Source organism: Abrus precatorius, unplaced genomic scaffold, assembly GCF_003935025.1.
Source record: "Abrus precatorius isolate BTA unplaced genomic scaffold, Abrus_2018 Scaffold7, whole genome shotgun sequence".
Taxonomy (NCBI): Eukaryota; Viridiplantae; Streptophyta; class Magnoliopsida; order Fabales; family Fabaceae; genus Abrus; species Abrus precatorius.
The window spans coordinates 36111983-36131835 of record NW_020874417.1 but is presented as its reverse complement, the minus strand read 5'-3'; the positions used below and the strand labels follow the sequence as shown (position 1 = coordinate 36131835).

Below are 19853 nucleotides of genomic sequence, written 5' to 3'. Positions count from 1 at the left end.
GAGCATTTAGAAAACTAAGTGTCAATAATTAAAATTAAAGGGACCAAAATTACATATGCATTAAAGCATAAGGAAAAAAAAACGATTAAGCCTAATTTTTTAGCAGTTTTACCCCCGAAAAAAAAAGCCACAAACGTTTCTTGGTTTACGAGATATGAATCAACAAATACACGCGGATCAGGTATGGAAGTTTACAAGAAATATATTTATAAGAAATTTGGGTATGACATATAATAAAATTTTGAAGATCCAGTGTATGATATGTTAAAACTAATTAAACAGATTATATCAAAAGTTAGTCTGAATAATAAACAGCTTGATATTGCTTAAATAAAGTTTCAATTTTAAACTCGTGTATACAAAAAATATTCAGTAGTACATCTCAATTCTCAAATACATTATAATGGGATTTTCACGTACTTCAAAAATTAAATCAATTACATAGTTTAAAATATGGAATAGGGAAAAATTATAAAACCCTACACGCCGACAATAACACTTATTATACAACCCAAAAAAAAGGTAAAAAAAAAAAAACATAAAACGAGACATGACTATAAGATTCACATTAATAAAAAAAATTTCAGGTACCGTATTCGTCTACCTCGGTCATCTGTCTAAATGCTTGCTATCTACAAGAACACCATGTTCCCAAATTTCGGTGTACCTGTTATATGGCAGTTGCACGCGTAATTCAATAAGGTGACAAGCATATGTGCAACGATAGAACTCAGTTTTGCTTATAACAAACCAATTATAGAATTGAACATCTACTGCTACTAAACATTAAATAAGGACCTCAATAGAAACAACTACCAACCCGTTCTCCACTACATGGAGTTGAGTTCATAGATCAAATGATGCCATAATACTACGTTGTAAATCATGCTTATAGACAGCTTATTGACCTCTAAACTTTTAATAGTTTGGCCTATACTTTTTTTTGTTTTGTTCCCCTATAACGCTGCCGACTGGAGTACCTTCCATCTCTTTATGGGGCTTTTATAGCTTTCCTCCACACGTGCCCAAACTACTTAAAGTGCAAAGTGCAACACTAACTTTTGTTTAATGCACCCGGTCCTAATCCTATCTTGCCTTAGTATGTCTACTTCGGCGTAGGAACTTCATTTCTGTAACGTTGAGCTTATTCTCTATTTAACTTAATATATGAAAATAATTGTATGATGAACAAAACACCAGGTATTTATGACCAAAAAAATTAATTGATAAATATTAATATTTTATGTTAAAGTTGAGATCCCTGATTATCCTTCAAAATGTCTGTTTCCTTTCTAATATCAACATCATATCAGACAGAAAGCAAACCTGCATGGTGGTGAGTATTAGGGTATATATGTTTGGGGAGGAAGCATAATCAGCATGCCGATAAAATTTAAAAACATATTTAAACAAATAAGTTCATAGCACTGACCAAGTTTCTTTATAATTAAGAGAGAGGGAGACTAAGATCGCTTATACCTTGTCCCATTCGCATTAATGCAAAGAAACTGGCCATGCCGCCATCCATCTTTGAAATTGCCGAAGAAGGCATCACCAGACTTCGTATAGAACCGCCCCTCACCATTAGCCTTTCCTTTCCAAAAGTTTGCAAACCACCGATCTCCAGTGTGAAAATAAAACCAACCCTGCATAATCAATAAGCCACATTTACGGTTCACTAGTTGAACTTCATCTAATACTCTGTCAAAGATTATTTTGTAATCAATTATTATAACGTATGACACTGCACTTTTCAAATTTATAGAAGTTTTGGCAACAAAACCCACACAATAACATTAGATAGGAGAATCACATACGAGTAATTTAAGTATAAATATATCATATCAATAATAAAATGATTACAAAACAAAATTACTTTTTGTCTTATATTTAGCTTCGGCATTCATCACCAAAAAAATCAACTTCAAAAAGAGTACAAACCTTGCCATGTATGACATCATCCCTCCATGATCCTTGAAACATATCTCCATTTTTTAAATAGAATGTACCTAGGCCTGATCTCTTACCATAGCGCCATAAACCATCATATATACTTCCATCCCAGAGAATCAGACGCCCCTGGTGGCAAATTTTCATTTAATGTAGTTGGTTATCTTCAGCATGTAGTCATGTAAGCCAAAAAAATCAGACTTCCTGAGACTACCCTGCCTGTTACTATAGATTTGTAAGAATTTACCTTCCCTTCAGGTAGACCTCCTTGGCATCGTCCCTTGTATCTTCCTCCCCTATATTGCATTTCCACAACAGGATTCCACTTTTTTGACAAATCACGTTCTGCCTCCTGTACAAAACATAAAACTAAACCTAAAATCCTTATGACTTGAGATCGCAATAAATTATTGAAGTTTAACATGAAAATAAAAATTTTACAAGTAATGAAATGATAGTTACATAGTTGACAACTATCATCATAAACAAACTGAAATAGCACATGATAGACATTCCTTAAAGAATATTTTGACCTCATAAAAAGTGAATTTTCATTGCACTGGATAAACACCAAAGTATTAAAGAGTATGGAAAGATATGTTGTGCAAAATAGGAAATTATTTTCTACGATCCACAATCAGTAGGAGCTTGAACTGAAGAAACTACTCCCGACACATTGATAATATTTATAAAATTTGAACTTCACCTTCTTACTAAAGCCAAATTTATATAAATATCAAGAATAAATAAAGTACTTCCATACTTCTACAAGTAGCAAGCAGAGAACGACTTGAGCCTAATTTCTAATACTGAACAAGCTTAGTTTGAGCCAGTGTCAAGGCTACAACATTTTTTGTCTTTCTTTCTATTCTATTATTTAGTGATGAAAAAGTTCACTAGAAGGAAAGGACACCATTTAAGGATAAGAAATGCTCCTCAAATGAACCAGCAATTGAGAATAAATCCAAGTAAAGACAGAACAGCTCTTCAGCAAAAGTATATAAAGAGCAACTAGAGACTTGAAAATGGCAACATGATGCGTGTCTGATTTTGGAGGACAGTCTTTTGTTAAATTGTCAGCTATAGAATTTGTACATTATTTTGACATAACTTACGACATTTTCCTTATATCATCAGTGACAGAATATTCTGAGTTTCTCTTTCAGTAATATATGCACGAACATGTCATCAACAAATTTCAGAGTTATTACCAGCATAGATGCAGCGCGAACAGATAGAACTCCATGCTTCTTCGGTTTATTAGCATTCTTTCCCTTCAAAAGTGAAGATGCAAATTCCACCACTGCTTCCAAGCCTGCATCAGTCACTGCACTCCAAGGAGACATACCTCCATTTAATGTTGGTGCGTTCACATCATTATCAGTTTCCAGATCATGCTGTTTTGTCATAAACGAGATTTCAAAAGAGTCTTGCAACTCTTCTGAAGGCCTCACACCTACAGGAAGGTGGAAGATGCTTAGGTTATCAAGAATTGATGTAGCATCAGCTGCCCTTTCTTGGGCCCACTCCTTTGCCACCTCAAATCCAGGACCTAAATTCCAATTCTCAAGTTGCTCCCTTTGAAAAGCTGCGTCACCTAATGCAACTGAATTTGAAATTGAATAGAGAAAGAAATTATTCAATAATTGCCCAGTGCACAGACAAAGTAAGAGAATTTTCTGTGCATCAAAATTACCTCCTTCAGTAATGGAGTCATTAAGGATGTTATAGTTGGCTATAGTGTCAAATAAATCTTCATTTTTCTCAGAATCCCTATTATTATTCAGAAGCAAAAAAGAACAAGTGAAACAGCAGGATCAAATTTGTTCAAAAAGAAATAACAAAAAAGATGTAAAGAAAAGTGAGAAAGAGAGAGAGAAAACCTTGAAGCAGGAAACTTTAAGATGTCGTTGATCATTGTCGGCTCCAACTCTTCATAGTATTTGTTGAGATTGCCATCTATGACATCAGAATCAATCCTATTTGTCTCCTCATCAATGTTGTAAGAGCTCATCAGTTCATTAGGAGATGCTGCATTCTCTTTCCTAGTGCCAACTTGTTGCTGATTATGTCTTCCCCAAAAGCTAAAAACAAGAGGAAAATGCAGGGCAAGTCTGGACAGTAGACCAACATTCTGGGAAGACTGTTGAACATTTAAACTGCTAAATATACGACAAGGGAAACCCATAAGCAATTCTTTAAAGCATGGACCAATTGGTTGCATCTGATTCATCATTAATTATGCATATCACACTAGTCCATGATGCTGTAAAAATGGTTGAGGGAACAAGAAATATTGAGAGAGACGTTTGATTAATTCCAGGTGTCTAATTTACAAGTGGAGACCCTTATTTATAATGAGTCATAAATACAATGAACAACAGTTACCCTAATTTACATAATTACATGCAGCTCACAATATCACTAATTACCATGTTTACATCATCTCTAACATATTTAAATAATATCTATCACGGAAAAATATAAAGATCATTTTAAAATTGAGTCAACTAATAAATCTCTTATGACAATACGTGACTTTAATTTCAGACGATCCATGCACAGCATAGTTTGATAAACAATGTTTAGGAATTTGCACAGCCTTGAGTTTCCTTCTTTCTTTTTTTCTTTGGCTACCTAAATAGCTAATCTAGTAATCTTTGAGTAATCATCCTTGTGATTCCATATCTTCACCATTCATCAAATGAAGCCATAGTTTTAATTTCAAAGGATGGTGAACTACAAAATGTTTTGAGAACCTGTAATTGTACTCTTAAGTAGCATTTTCCATTGGGCAAGTGGACCAAATGGAATGGAACATCGTTTTTGGTTTCATTCTCCATAGTTCTACCCCTTAAGCGGGACTAAAATGTACCCTTTTTAACCCGTAGTTTTGTTCTGTTGTATTTTAAAAATGTACCGACCTCAATATGACCATATATACTGTTTGGTGCCGTTCAAACATGTCTACCATATAGACCCTCCTCTTCATTCTCACACAACTTCATTCTTACAATAACTGTTCACAACTACTGAACATGCACTTGAAATTCCTCTGTTCATCCTAGCTACACTAGAAAACACTATTTTAAACCAATGACAAATTTATAGAATATTATCAATCACCTGTAAACAGGCAACTTGAGTATGAATGCATACTCAAGTTCATAATGGAATGTCGTCCATATTCAAGTTCCCTGTTCAATAGCAGTCATATATATGGACTGTAATGATATTCATACTCAAGTTGCCTGTTTAATAATATTCTATCCATGTGATTGAAAAGATGATCGATGATTACAGTGTGAATGTCATTACAGTCCATCTAAAGTATGAGAAAGAAACTTGAGGCTCATGCTTCACAAGAAGACATGCATAAAAATCAGTGTGCCCCATGAGTGTCAGTTCATTATATCAAAACTAGCATTAAGCTTGCAAAACATTTTTTAAACTCTTATATTGAAGCAAAGAACAAACAAAAATAAAATCCACTGGTTTAATCTTTTAAGAGTCACAAGTAAATAATCATCTCAATCTCAACTCAGTAACAACAATAACAAGGGAGTTATTGCCATCGAATTCAAAGGAGCCTCAAATATAGATGTAAAAAAACACTAATTATGATTTCCTAACACTGAAAAAAGAAGTTATTCAACAAGCATTCATATCTTCAAATAAGATACTTACCCAAATTTCCTTCCTTTTTGTCTTAATAAATAAATTCTTTATCAACAACCAAAAACAGAAGAACTTACCCAAGTGCAAGGACTGTTGTTATCAGTAGGTTGGGCTCAACATCAGGCTCATGTATTGCCAATATTATGATATCCCCTGTGTATTCTGTTGTTTGACGGAAAGTATGCAGAAAGGTCGCTAAATCACTATCAGTGATGGGTGCTGAACATGCAAGAATGCATATAACTACACTATTTGGATCCTGAACAAAATAGTAACTATCATAAGTTTATAATATACTGTAGAGAAAAAGGAACACAACCAGAAGGGTGATAGCTAAATGTTTAAATAAACATAAAAAGAAGGTTCTACACTGAATAAATGGCAGATGGGTCAATCATTCTGAAAAAGAATTTAGCAACAACAAAGGCATTTAATTAAAAAATCACGCATGTTGAAAATTTTGTGATCTATCAACAAAGAAAAAAATATCTATTAAGAATTAATATGGAAAATAGGTGATACCTTCAAACGAACTCCAAGGAAAGGACTATCAAATATAGACTGCAAAATCGAAGTTTTGATGTCATATGCAGCTCCAAATCCAATCCCTGCTTCCTTATAGGATTCCAATATCTGTACACCGTAACAATTTCACAAAGGACTGGGGTGAAACTTGAAAGAAATGGAAACATGAAAATTGATTAAAAAGAAAAGAGGACCAATATATTCAATTTTCAACCTGTTTTGAGAAAAATATAAACAAGGCAAACAAGTAATTTTTAACGAAAAAAAAAGGTCTGCAACTACCAGGGTGGAAATCATAGAAATATACTTTGTTAATTTCTGAAGTGCTGGCCTCTTTCATGCTATCATTCAATCTATCTATAAATTTTATGTGCATCTCCTGCAAAACCTTCCATAAGTAACCATAAAATTGTTTTATACAAACTAATAGCTGAAGATATACTAGGAAATTAAACTTACAGATTTTAAAACAGATACGGCCTTAATTGCTAGCAAAACTGCATCATTTGCAGTCCTCATGGCCTCATCTAGAGTCAACAAATCTTTTTTGAGTAGGGCATCAATATCAATCTCTGTATCATAAATCAACAGAAGTAAGATCTAAGATTTTTTGCAGGTCTTTTGGTCGTCCAATACAATGTAAATTATACTTTCCTTTCTCCTGTTAACCAATCTCAAATCACAGTTTCGTCAATTAAAAAAGAGAAAAGACAACCACAATGTCATCGATATTTGACAGGCAGTTCAAAATAACTTCAAGCCTTAATCCCACTAAGAGGAGGTTAGTTAAACCTGTTTATAGATTATGATTAAGATTCACAATATTAATCCATCCCAGCTATCATACTTTTCCAAAATTTGTCAACCAATGTGTGTAATTCTCGAGAAACTCTACCTCATTATTCCTCATTTTTCGTCATATGCAGCATGGATGATTTGTAATAAACATCCTTATAATTGCAGCTAAGTTTGATTATGTTCAGGAAGTGTGGATAAAAGGGTCTCTCAGATATGGGATATAAATCAAAGTCATTCCTGGGCTATCTTCTAAAAGTTAATTTTTTCTAATAATTGGTTCTTTAGACATGTAGAAAGGCCCTTGGCCCATTGTTTGGGTTAGTCAAGTACAGATTATAATTTTTCTGATTTCAACGTGGCTTGTAAAAGTACATAGCCAGAATCTGTAAATGGTAATACAATTATTATTAAGTTAATAGAAATGATTTATTTCCCTCTGGTGTTCACTGACTAAGTCACACACATGACCACATGACTAACAAACCCAATAGATACCATCCATATACCTGACTGGCAAGTGCTGTTCTTATAGAATTCGCTTTAACATATCTTATTATCAAACAGAGACATTGGGCCAGCTTGTGACATGTGCCTCATTAAACATACAGAATAAATCAGCAAGTTTCACCTTCAAATTTAGCACGGCAAGAAAATGATGGCCTTTTAATGAAGTTATTTAGACATTAGGATATGGATAACTAAATGTTCTTTCCGGGAAAAGAAAAAGCTTCCCTTTAAGAACTAAATTCTAATTAGCAAAAGCTAATGAACAAAAAAAAAAAAAAGGTTGGCACAATCAAATTCTAACAAGCAAACATGAAATATTCCTCACCAATAAGTACACTTGTGCTCTCCTTAAGTTTCCCCATCAAAGCTTTCACCTGAGAATTTATGGCACAAATAGATGTATCATAAAGATTATATGATCCGAAACAAAATGATTTAACAGCAAAACATTAATGATTAATAAAAACAATCTCAGGCAATCATAAAGAAAAAAATATACAAGATGTCTGATAACCTTCAATGGCATTTTCCTAAGTAACCATCATTAATAAGAAGATAAGCTCACAGAAATATTCATCATATTGCAGGTGGAAATGCTTAAAACCCTATATTAAAGATTATTTTGTAGCTGTGATTTCTTACATCATTACAGTAACCAAGTGTATTATTCAAAGCGTTGATGATACCTCATCTTGTCGTCTAAGCCCTTCAAATCTAAAAGGCTTCAAAACTATAGCAACTGCCAATCCATTTCTGGACCTTACAGTTTCAAAAATATCAACTGCAACAGTGTGGTCCAAGCCATATCCTGCACTAGCCACCTGAAGAAAAGGGCAGAGGGGTGACAAAGACCATGAGACTACTTTAACAAATTCTATCTGGAAAAATCCATCTCATGATTTGATTTTGCATAAAATATAACCATGCAAGGAATGTGGCATTAAGTCACATCAGTCAGCTTTAAAATATCTAATGCAATAAATAATGACATGACTTCATTTAATCAAATAATTATATTCACTCTATCATGATGAATAATCAATTTAAGTAACTCAATTGACTTGTGCATGTTTCTCAAAATCATCAGCTGAAAGGGATAAAGCAAACTAGATCACTTGGACACCCATAGTAACTTGATGGATTAAAGTTACCACAATTGAAACAAAGGTTTTACAACAGGAGTTTGAAGGTAAGGAATGTACAAACAAGAACAATAGTCTTTGAACACGACTTCAAAAATACTGGAGCTTTGACAAATCTTGGACAAGGTTCTGCAAAAATAGCCCAAAATATTAGTACCTTCTAACACAGAGAACAAAGTGGGATTTATTTGAACTGAAATTCATTAGTGAAACAGGGCATTTTCCCCTATCTCTTTCTGTATTTTTTTCATTAAAAAGTTATGATTTCTAGAATGAATCTGTCTTCTGATTAGAGATTTAAACTTCATTTTTTACAGTAAAATAAAGAATAATGTAATCGCAATTTAAGATTTTTCTATCAAATTAGACATCAAAGAAAATAAGTCAATACATGTTTCTATATTAAACTAGACAGAGTAGAATTATAAGATAAAGATAGTCACAGTAATATTAAATAAAAGGAAAACCTTCTTCAATTGACCTTTGCTGTAATTGCACCTCTTGTGCTTCTTTCATAAGAATATTCCTGCACAAGATTGCTATGTTAAAATGAATTCAAAATGCAAACACAGAAAATAAAAAAAAAAAAATCTAGAAGAATCTAAATAATGTTATCTGAAATGGAAAAAACCATGTAATAGACTAAAACCATAAGTCATTTCTTGTATACTCTCGAAGATTCTAAAAAGTATGACATCATTACGTATCCATCTCATTACTGATGATTAGCGGTGGAAGAGCTGGACAATCTGGAAAATGATGGCTTGGGGAATATATATTTTTTAATGTAGAGTCCTTAAAAACTTAGTGGGCAGGAGGGAAGGCCTCTCATGATTTACACCAGGCACTGCCTCTGCCAATAAGGGTTGCCCCGATTGGTAAAATCCAACACCATTGACAAAACAATAGCTATTGCTAAGACTTGTCACGATATTACAAACAATGCAATTTCCTTCCTTAAAGCAACATAAGAAGCCCTACATGTTTACACATTAAATACAAAATATCTGCGAAGGCACTGGTATAATATTGTCAACATTGTCTGTTCCCGCCACTAAAGAACAAATAATCAACGGAGATTTAGAAAATACTAAAACTATCAGTCGATGCTTTCACTATAGATAAAACTAAGGATCTTCAACCATACCAAGCCATATGATATTTGAACGCGTTCAAGGAGAAAAGGAAAATATCGCAAATCACATAGGTTTTGAATTTACAATTCAGAAATAAAAAAAAATATAAATACGAAAACGATGAAAATAAGCTAGAAAGATTACCAAAATCGCAGCGACAATAGCTGAAACGGCGAGTTCAAGCAGAAATCAAAAACCGCGTCCTTCCTAGAGCCAATGCCAATCACTTCGACAAAATCAGATTTCGTTTCTCCGCTCTCGATTCCACCATAACCGTTTGACGACGAGCCTTTCTCCGAGCACATCTTGATCCGAACAAACGGTTTTGACTTGCGAGTCCAACGAAAGCCATAATCTCGACGACGAAGACGAAAAGAACATCGGCACCAAACTTGATTCGAATAAAATGGAAGTAACGAAGCATTAGAAGCTGCTTTGAAGCTCGGAAATGCAGAAAGCTCCATTTATAATGGGGACGCGCGTGGTACAAGAGATAAGGCTTCCATTAAGCAATGTGTATTCTCGTCTCCAGCGACGGGGATTGTGAATATTTCACTAAGCAAACGAGACCTTGGCTTTATTTATTGGCATATTTTTATACTAACTTATTTATAAAACTTTATTTTTCAATTTAAATTAATTCATAATAATAATAATAATTAGTTTCAAATTTATAAATATCCATTAATTTTAAATATTATAACTATTCTTATTAAATGATCTTAAAGTCAATATTCAATATAAAATAATAAATATTATTTTATATATCAAAAGTTAATCTCTAACATGTACTTATTACTTATTTTATAAACAAAATATTCGACTAACAAAATTTATAACTCAATTTTATTTTATCTTTTTGATTATTTAAGTAATTAATTTTTTTATTAATTATCAATTATTAATATTTAATTATCTTATTTTGATACGACAAAAGAAATGTTCATTTTGAAGTTAAGTCAAAAGAGTGTGCGTAGATTTAGTGTTAAGTCAAATGAGTATTCGATTTCTTTTTTCTATAATGATGACCGAAGTATCTTATCCAGTACAATGATTATTTATAATTTTATTATTTTAATCAAATTATTTATTATAAATTAATATTTAATAATATTTAAAATGTTCTTTTAGTAATATCATTTTAAATATTATTATATTTAATAATATTTTAATTTGTATTAATAAATAATTAGATTTATCTATGCAAATATTTAATTTCTAAAAATTATTACTGTACTATTTAAGAAATTTTCACCTTTAAATTTAATTTTTATGCTATTAAATTGAGTTTTTTACTTAAATAATAATATTGTTTATAATATTTATTCAATAGTATTATATTTTTTAAAATGTATTTTATAATTTTCTTTATTCAATAGTCATTTTTTCTCTTTTTAAATATATATAAATTTTAATTTTTTATTTTAAAAAATATATTATCAAATAAAATTTTATATAATTTAGAATTTTATAAATATATTATTCAAAAATAAATTTTTAATTTCAAAAATATCAAAAAGTATAATATAAAGAGATATTTAAGCGTTTTATATTAATATATTTAATAGTTAATTTAAGGTTTTAAACACATTTTAGAGTTTTTTTATTCTATGATAATAAAATTAACTGATAAATAACTTCTACCAAGAAAAAAAATATTTTTAAAATGTTTCTACTATCATCTCACACGTTATAGTACCGTTTTTCACAATATATTTTTATATTAGTTTTTGTATATAATAAAAAAATTTAATCATAACTTTTATTTTAATTTTTATTTTATTCTTTAATTAATCGTCATAGATAAAGGAATAGAATATAAAAATTGCTTGTTAACGAGTATTTTAATTAATCTTTGTACAAATATTTAGAAAGTATTAAAAAAACTGTTATTTAAAAGTTATAAAAAAATAACGTATATTTTTATAACAATTTAAAATATTTGATCAAATGTATTTAATACTTATTAATATATGTCATGGGCATTGAAAAAATAATTAAAAGAATAAGGTTTTATTGTTATGCTTAATAAAAATAAAAACCAATGGTTTTTCCATTCATACTGTCCCATGTTAGTAATTTATAATAAATAAAATTAAAATATATTCTTTTTAAGTTTTAAACATCACTTTTTTATATTGAATTGAATAATTTTCTTAATTAAATAAGATCAATTTTATTTAAATTAATATAATAAATAAAGTGAAACTTGCAATATAAATAAATTTTAAAAAATATTACAGTGACAAGTGATAATAATTGATAAGTTAGAAAGGATAATTTTATTGACTTTTGATAATATTATTCTAATTTAATATCATTATGAAAATATTATAAGAATATAGTATTTAATAGTTTAATAAGGAATATTATTGTCTTGTTATAAAATATATATATATATATATATATATATATATATGAAATAGTTTTAAATGTCAAAGTTATTAATTTTTACTACTCTTTAAAAGAGTAATAGAAACAATATTTATAATACAAAATATATAGTCAATTTCATACCATTACATGTAATTGTTAAGGATTGTTTATTTTATCATACTATACATGTTCATTATTTTTATATTATATTTTGATACTTATATACAAAATATATTGTGTATAAAAATTATGTAGAAAAATGTGATATATATATATATATATATATATAAGAGATTAAATAAAAATAAGTAATGTAAAACTTAATCAAACTACATAATATTAACAATTCTTTTATCTCTAGTTCAATTTTCAATAGTTTTTTACCAATAATGAACTCGTATTTTTTTACCTAGTTGAACGCTTTCATTATAAAATTATACTTTAATGTATAATGTAAAGCCTTCATTTATTAGTTGTAAAAATATTGAAAGAAAAATAAACAATTAAAATATGTTTGATTACTATCTTGAAAATATTTTTTTATTTTAAAAATAAATTTTAATACAAATTTAAGATTTAAAACTAGAGCTGTCAAAATGGGCCAAAGCCTTGAACCCTACTGTGTTAGCCCTCTATAATTAATGGATTTACATTAGCCCTAAGCTCCAAAATAAAGAAAATAGTGAGTTAGGGTCAAGGTTAAGGGTGGGCTAGCCCACTTATTTTACAAAGTAAATAATAATAATTATATTATTTTTTATAATATTTATTAAATTATTTTATTTAAATAAATTAAAAATTATTTTTAAAAATATTTTTTATTCAGTATATTAAAATTTTATCATAAAAATAATATATTAAATTGTTCCTTTTAAATAACTGAATGTGCATGTTAGTCCATCTCAAGCCAATTATATATTAAACTGGGTTGTGTTGGGTCAAAATTCAATTAGACTCAAAATTAGTAAACTCGACAATGTATATATTTTAGTAGGATAAATAAATTGACCCTTTGGACTTAAGTGCACTTAGATATAAACTTTTTTTTTTATATAAGAGAATACATAAATTAATTGAATATTTATTTAATATTTTTTAAAATCAAAATTTATGTCAAATTATAAATTTATTAACATCTATTTACAGATAAATTTAAATTTTAACAAAAATTTAATTTTAGGAAATAAGTTGAGATTCATTAATGCATAAATACTTATGTTTTTAATAATATTTTATAAAATACAAGATTGACTAAATTAACTGTTGACTTATTTTATTATAATTTAATGTTCATATAATTTAAATATTTTTGAGTTTGTTATTTTGATATTTATTTATATTTAAAAAATACAACACCTGTTAAAATAAATTAATATAATAAAGTATTATTAATTTTATTTATACATAAAATTTTATAAATTTAATTTATTTATAAAAATTTTAAGTTAACGATTAAATTAATCAATTTCATGTTTTATAACAAATTATTAAATCGTAAATTTTTAAATTAACATTTAATATTAACAAACACTTTAACCTTAAAAAAATATGAAAGTTAAAAAAATTAACGCAAAATCTATCTAATATTTATCAGTATATAAATATAATTAAAGATTATATTTTTATGTATGTACATGCATCTATATATATATGTATATATATGTGTATGTGAGAATATTACTCAATGTTGGATATAATTAGGCTTTTTTGCCTTTTGTGGTTAATTTGAAAACAAAATACTAAAATAGGCATGCATGCAAAGAAATTCCCTGTCTGAGGTTTGATGGCCACGTGGCAGTGAAGTCATCCAGCATAGGGACGACACTCAAAGGATAAAATGTCCAATTACCAGATGATACAGGTGAAGTCGTCCAGAAGAGGGACGACACGCGTCTGACGATCCAACTATGACAGTGTCGTCCCTGTTTCAGCCGACACTAACGTGATGCTGACACTTGTTGTCCCAGGAACTTGTGTTGTTATATGTTGGATGATTTTAATGTCGTCCACAACAGAGACGATTTTAATGTGACCATCAGATAAAAATTTTGATACACTCCTTTGTCCAAATTAGAATGTGAATATAAATAGTAGGATGAAGCTTGAGAAGAAATGCAAGTAGCCGGAAGGAAGTGTGAAGCTGGAATAACAGTGTGGAGCTGGACAAGAAATAATAACTATTGAGCAATCAGGTTAGATTTTAAGTATTATGAATATATAATTTATTTTCAATAGTTATGTAGAAATTTTATTTTGAATAATAAAATTTAATTTATATTTTTAATGGCTTTTAAGTATTAATGTTGTAATTTAATTTTTTTTGTTATGTTTGGAAATAAGGCAGATAACATATAATGTTAAAAATTAAATATTTAAATATTTATAATTACAAATGAATTTAAAAATATATTTTGTTATATTAAAAATTAACTTATAAATAAGCTTAGCTTATTTTAAATGCAGGATTAATGAAATTGTTGGTATATTATATTCAAATGGTAGAATATATGAAGGAAATGAGGGTATAATTTTTGAAGGGCAAAAAAAGATGATTAAGATAGAACTGGGATCACACTTGAGATGTTTAAACGAAAGATCCATACAAGACTGAAATTGTCAAGTTATCACGTAATTTCTAGATTAATTTTTTGAATTTTAGTTGGGACAAATGGTCGATACCATACAACTCTAGATGTATGTGACGATGAAGACATAGATTGCATAATAAGTGCGTGTCAACAAGCACATCATAGGAATATAGTTGAGATATATGTGGATGTTGCGGTGGGTGAAACATTTTCTGTTGTGGCGCATCCATTAGAAGTGAATTTATCACTCTCACAACTTCATGGAAGTGATGATGACGATGATGATTATGCACAAAGAGAAGATAATATGAATTTAATAATTTTTAAATTTGTAAAATTGATGCTATAAATGCTATTAATAATATAAGTTTACAATGTACAGATAAAGATGATGAAGATGATGAATATGAAGATGAAGAAGATATTTCATTAAATGATTTTTCTGATACTAAGACAAATGATGATTGTGATTCAAAGATCAATATGGAGAGTATTGTAAGAGTTAGTTTATCGCAACAACAACATGGAGGTATGATTTTTTTAGAACTTATATTTGTAGTAATGTATAAATTGTTATTCATGGTATAAATTTGATGAATGAATTGTTGTAATGTAGAAACTACATTGCACCTTTTGGAATATAACCCCACATTACAGTCATATTAATTGGGAATACCTTGATGAAGAATTAGATTTTTTTGGAATGAATGAAGCGCAAACATGGAAGGAAGGAGATGCATTTATGTTGGACAACTATTTGATACTAAAGAAGATATAAGAATAGCTATAAAATATTATGCCATGAGGAAACATCAAACTTTTTTTGTGGTGGAGTTAAAAGCAACATATGTTGTGAAGTGTGTCAATCACAATAGTGGATGTCCGTGGAGAGTTTGAGCATCGTTGCCAAAAAATGCAGACAAGTAGAAAATTATCAAGTGGGATGGTACCCATACATGCGTAAATGCTTCAATCTCTCAAGACCACCAAAAGTTAGATTTCAATTTTATTTGCTTATGCATTCTTGGTATGTTAAATTTGATATTAAATTTGAGAAATTTGAAATATAAAAAATTTACTAATTTTCATTCTATTACATCCCAACAAATTTAAAAAATTGCTCTTAATATATGACATGCAGGTATCGTGAAAGAAGAACCATCAGTGCCTATTTCGTTAGTTCAAGAGAGAATTAGTGGTCAATTTGGATATTCAATTTCATACAAGAAGACATGGAAAGCAAAACAAAAAGCAATTGTTACTGTATTTGGTGACTGAGACAAATCTTATGCTGCATTGCCAAGGTGGCTAGAGTACATGCAATTACATGCTCCTGGATCTGTATACAAAATTGAAACAAATGATTATGTTGAAAGTCACAACGTGGATAATAGATATCGAGTTTTTCATCGGTTGTATTGGTTGTTCAAGCAATGTCATGAAGCTTTCAACTTTTGTAAGCCTATAATACAGGTAGATGGAACATTTTTGTACGGTAAGTACCGACAAACTTTGCTAATTGCTACGACTCAAGATGGAAACAACTGTGTGCTTCCCATTGCGTTTGCCATTGTCGAAGGAGAAACCTTATCTGCATGGGAATGGTTTTTAGTCATGATTCGTATACATGTGACAAATAAGGCAGGGCTATGTTTGATCTCAAATCGACATCAAAGTATAAAAAGTGCAGTCTCTAACCCACATCTAGATTGGCAACCTCCAAATGCTTATCATGTTTATTGCATTCGTCACATTGCAAGTAATTTCAATCGATGATTCAAAAATACCATGTTGAAGGAAAAACTAATTCAATTAGGTACGTATTCTTCCTATTTGATTCATTTAACTTTTAATATATTTTGAATATTTAACCTATGCATTCAAACTTTTTCTGGTAAATGCAGAATATACACCATCAAAACATATTTTTGAATCTAAGCTTAATACGTTTCGATCACAATCACCTAAAATTCAGACTTGTATAGATAATATATCAAAGGAAAAGTGGAGTTTGGCTTATGATGATGAAGGATGTCGTTATGGCCACATAACAACAAATTTGTCTGAGTCCATAAATAAAGTTTTGAAAGGGGCAAGAAACCTTCCTATTACTACCTTGGTCAAAGCTACGTATGCACGATTGGTAGAATATTTTGTGAAGCGTGGTGAAACTGCAATGCATGAGGTTAACAATGGAGGAAGATACTGTCAGAAATTAATGGAAGCTATGGAAAAAAATCAACAAGAAGCATCTTCACATCAAGTTCAGCGGTATGACATACAAAGAACAAGGTTTGAGGTTGAAGAGGCATTTAATCCAGTGATACAAAGGGGTGGTCATAAGTGGACAGTCATATTGTCCACACGTTATTGTCAATGCAAAAAATTTAAGGCATTTCAATATCCATGCTCACATGTCATAGCTGTTTGTGCTCATATGAGTATAGATTTTTGGCAATATGTGAATCTTGTTTATACTTTATAGTATGTTGTAAACACATATTCATCTCAGTGGTAGCCTCTTGGAAATGAAAGTAATATTTTACATAATAATAAGTGGAAGTTAGTACCAGATGTAGAAAGAGCACGAGGTAAAGGAAGACCAAAGGCTACCTGAATTAGGAATGAAATGAATTGGGTCGAGTCACAACCACGACAAAGATGTAGATTATGTCAACAACATGGTCATAACCAACGTCATTGTCCTCAGCATCATGATCGTAATCAGCAGTAGATGTAAAAAGATGTTGCTTTTCAAGAGAAATTATTGTTGCTAATGTGGATAATGTATTAATGTCTCATGTTGTTAATGTTAGCAGATGTATTAATGTACTTTGTTGTTAATGTCAATAAGGATGTAACGCGTATTTCCTTGTTAATGTTTTAAATAACTTTGTACGATATAAGGTAATATAGCGACATCTCTTATATATAGATAACATGTTACAGTAATATTTATAAAAAGTGCAACATCAAGTTAGAACTTATACATAAATAAGAACCCATCAATCTGAATCTGAATCAAAGGATTGGTCTGCATACCCGGCCTCATGAGGTGTCAATATGTACTGTCGACGATGATCTCATGCTTCACATCTGGTATAGAAATGCCAATGCTGCCGCTCCCCAAATGTACTCTCCCGTGATAATAAAATCCTCAAGCAATGGAAGGTACCTAACTGGGACCCTACTAGAGAAATGATCAGCCAACATGAAACCACCTATTAACCTAAGAATATAAGCTCTAACAAAGCAAGTAAGCTGAAGTTCATTATGATTATGCATTGCAACATGAGTAAAGTGTTGGTCAAACTAACTCAACTTCAAACTGCTCCCTGCAAATGCATCATCAGGTGGCCTAATACCAAACAAGTCCTCCACAATTTGTGCCTTATTACCTCCAACAGCTGCAATGACTGTCTTTCCATCTATATGAAGCCCTATTTGAATAGCAATATCCTAAGGAGTTATAGTACACTCTCCAAGAGGCATGTGGAAGGTATGAGTCTCTGGCCTCCATCTTTCTACCAAGGCTGTAATAAGATGTCAATTAATAGGAAAACATGCCAACTGAGCTACCCCAGCAAATCCAGCTAAGGTAAGATGAGGAAGAATCTCCATTGGAACCCCTTCCATGCCAGCCGGTATGAAATGACTCATTCTCACCTTCAGAATTAGGTGCTCACGTCCATCCCAAATATGCTCCGATACGTGAACAGACTGATACTTCAATAATGAACCATCCTCCGACCCAGGATTTAAAACCTTACTCCACGATGAAGATGATGCCATCTGAAATAAAATTTGTCAACTTAAACTTAAATTATGTATGTTAAAATTAATAATATAAAAATTCTATTCATTTAGTACATGGGTTTTATTACAATTATTTAACTCTAACAATTTCAAAATTTAAAATTAACTCTAAAATTTATTTCATTTAATTATTATATTGTTAATTTTTATTAACATTTTAAAAACTTTTAAATTTTATTTTATAATTATAATCTGTAGCAATAAATATAATTACATGCACTCTTTTAAATATTATATATAATTTCTTATTTACTTTGAATTATAAACAAAGCATACTTTCTTGCACTAAGTTCACTTTGTATATCAAATTTTACAATTACAACAAATAAACAAATACATAATTTTAAATATTATATATAATTTTTAATATACTTTTCTTTCTGTAATTCAACCACAAAATCATTATTTTCTTAATTTCATTAAAGTGTTCTCTCATAATACTTAAAGTTTACTCCTATTTAAAGTTTAATTTTATTATTATATTAATTATTGAAAATTTTAAACGGTTCAATAATTACGATGGATTTATATATATATAAAAATATTGTTTCTAAAATTTTGTACAAGTTTTTATGTTAAGGGTTGGCAAAAAAAAAACATTCAAACATGTTTTATTTCTTGGATTATAAAAAATACTAGTTTTGACAATAGTTCTCACAAGTTATCAAGTAATATATAGTATTTTTTCCTCTTAATTTATCAATTAATTAAAATATTTTTTTTATATAATAATTAATACATATTATGGATTCCTATAATTTTTATTTATGATATTTTTAAACAACTAATTATAAATAATAACACATATATTATATAATTTGTAATAATAAAACTTCTGTTATGTTAATTTTCATAAAATCATTATTATCTTGATTTATTATAATTATTCAATAATTATCTTGTTTCTTAATAATTATATTGTATTTACTATATCTAATATTTTTAATTTCACTAATTTTTTTATATATCAATCTACTATCAAATAATTAAAATATATTATTTCTTCTACATTAATTATTTAATATTTTCACTACATTCTATATATATTTTTTCATGTTCATGTTTTTTATTTTTTTTAAAACTATATATTAATATATAGTATTCTTTCCTATTAATTTATCAAGTTATTATCTGCAGAATTTTTTTTAATTTAATAATTAATACATATTATGGATGACTATAATTTTTATTTATTACATTTTTGAATAACTAATTATAAATAATAACATATATATTATATCTTTTCTAATATAATTTATCTAATATATTATTTGTTACAGAATAAATAAATTAATTTATAAAATATTTAAAAATTAAAATTAATTTGTGCACCTCCG

General features: G+C 29.3%; 1 protein-coding gene across 7 annotated transcripts in view; it reads right to left on the bottom strand.

Annotated features, from left to right (window-relative positions):
• Positions 1 to 304: 304 nt before the first annotated feature.
• The window catches only part of LOC113870940 (protein ACCUMULATION AND REPLICATION OF CHLOROPLASTS 3), a 28310-nt gene continuing 8761 nt past the window's right edge, over positions 305 to 19853 (bottom strand). Inside the window, exons 1-16 of one of the 7 annotated variants that reach the window (XM_027507518.1) lie at positions 9881 to 10260; positions 9068 to 9126; positions 8665 to 8729; positions 8145 to 8279; positions 7784 to 7832; positions 6613 to 6725; positions 6461 to 6532; positions 6151 to 6261; positions 5706 to 5887; positions 3834 to 4112; positions 3647 to 3723; positions 3162 to 3556; positions 2198 to 2302; positions 1942 to 2079; positions 1480 to 1646; positions 305 to 667 (exon numbers count right to left, since the gene is read on the bottom strand). In XM_027507518.1, coding sequence (XP_027363319.1) covers positions 610 to 667; positions 1480 to 1646; positions 1942 to 2079; positions 2198 to 2302; positions 3162 to 3556; positions 3647 to 3723; positions 3834 to 4112; positions 5706 to 5887; positions 6151 to 6261; positions 6461 to 6532; positions 6613 to 6725; positions 7784 to 7832; positions 8145 to 8279; positions 8665 to 8729; positions 9068 to 9126; positions 9881 to 10200 — 2325 coding nt within the window. In that variant the 5' untranslated portion in view covers positions 10201 to 10260 and the 3' untranslated portion in view covers positions 305 to 609. Of the gene's footprint in view, positions 668 to 1479; positions 1647 to 1876; positions 2080 to 2197; positions 2303 to 3161; positions 3557 to 3646; positions 3724 to 3833; positions 4113 to 5705; positions 5888 to 6150; positions 6262 to 6460; positions 6533 to 6612; positions 6726 to 7783; positions 7833 to 8144; positions 8280 to 8664; positions 8730 to 9067; positions 9140 to 9880; positions 10286 to 19853 lie in introns of those variants that run through there. The other 6 variants (XM_027507520.1, XM_027507523.1, XM_027507517.1 and 3 more) reach the window with 6 other exon arrangements.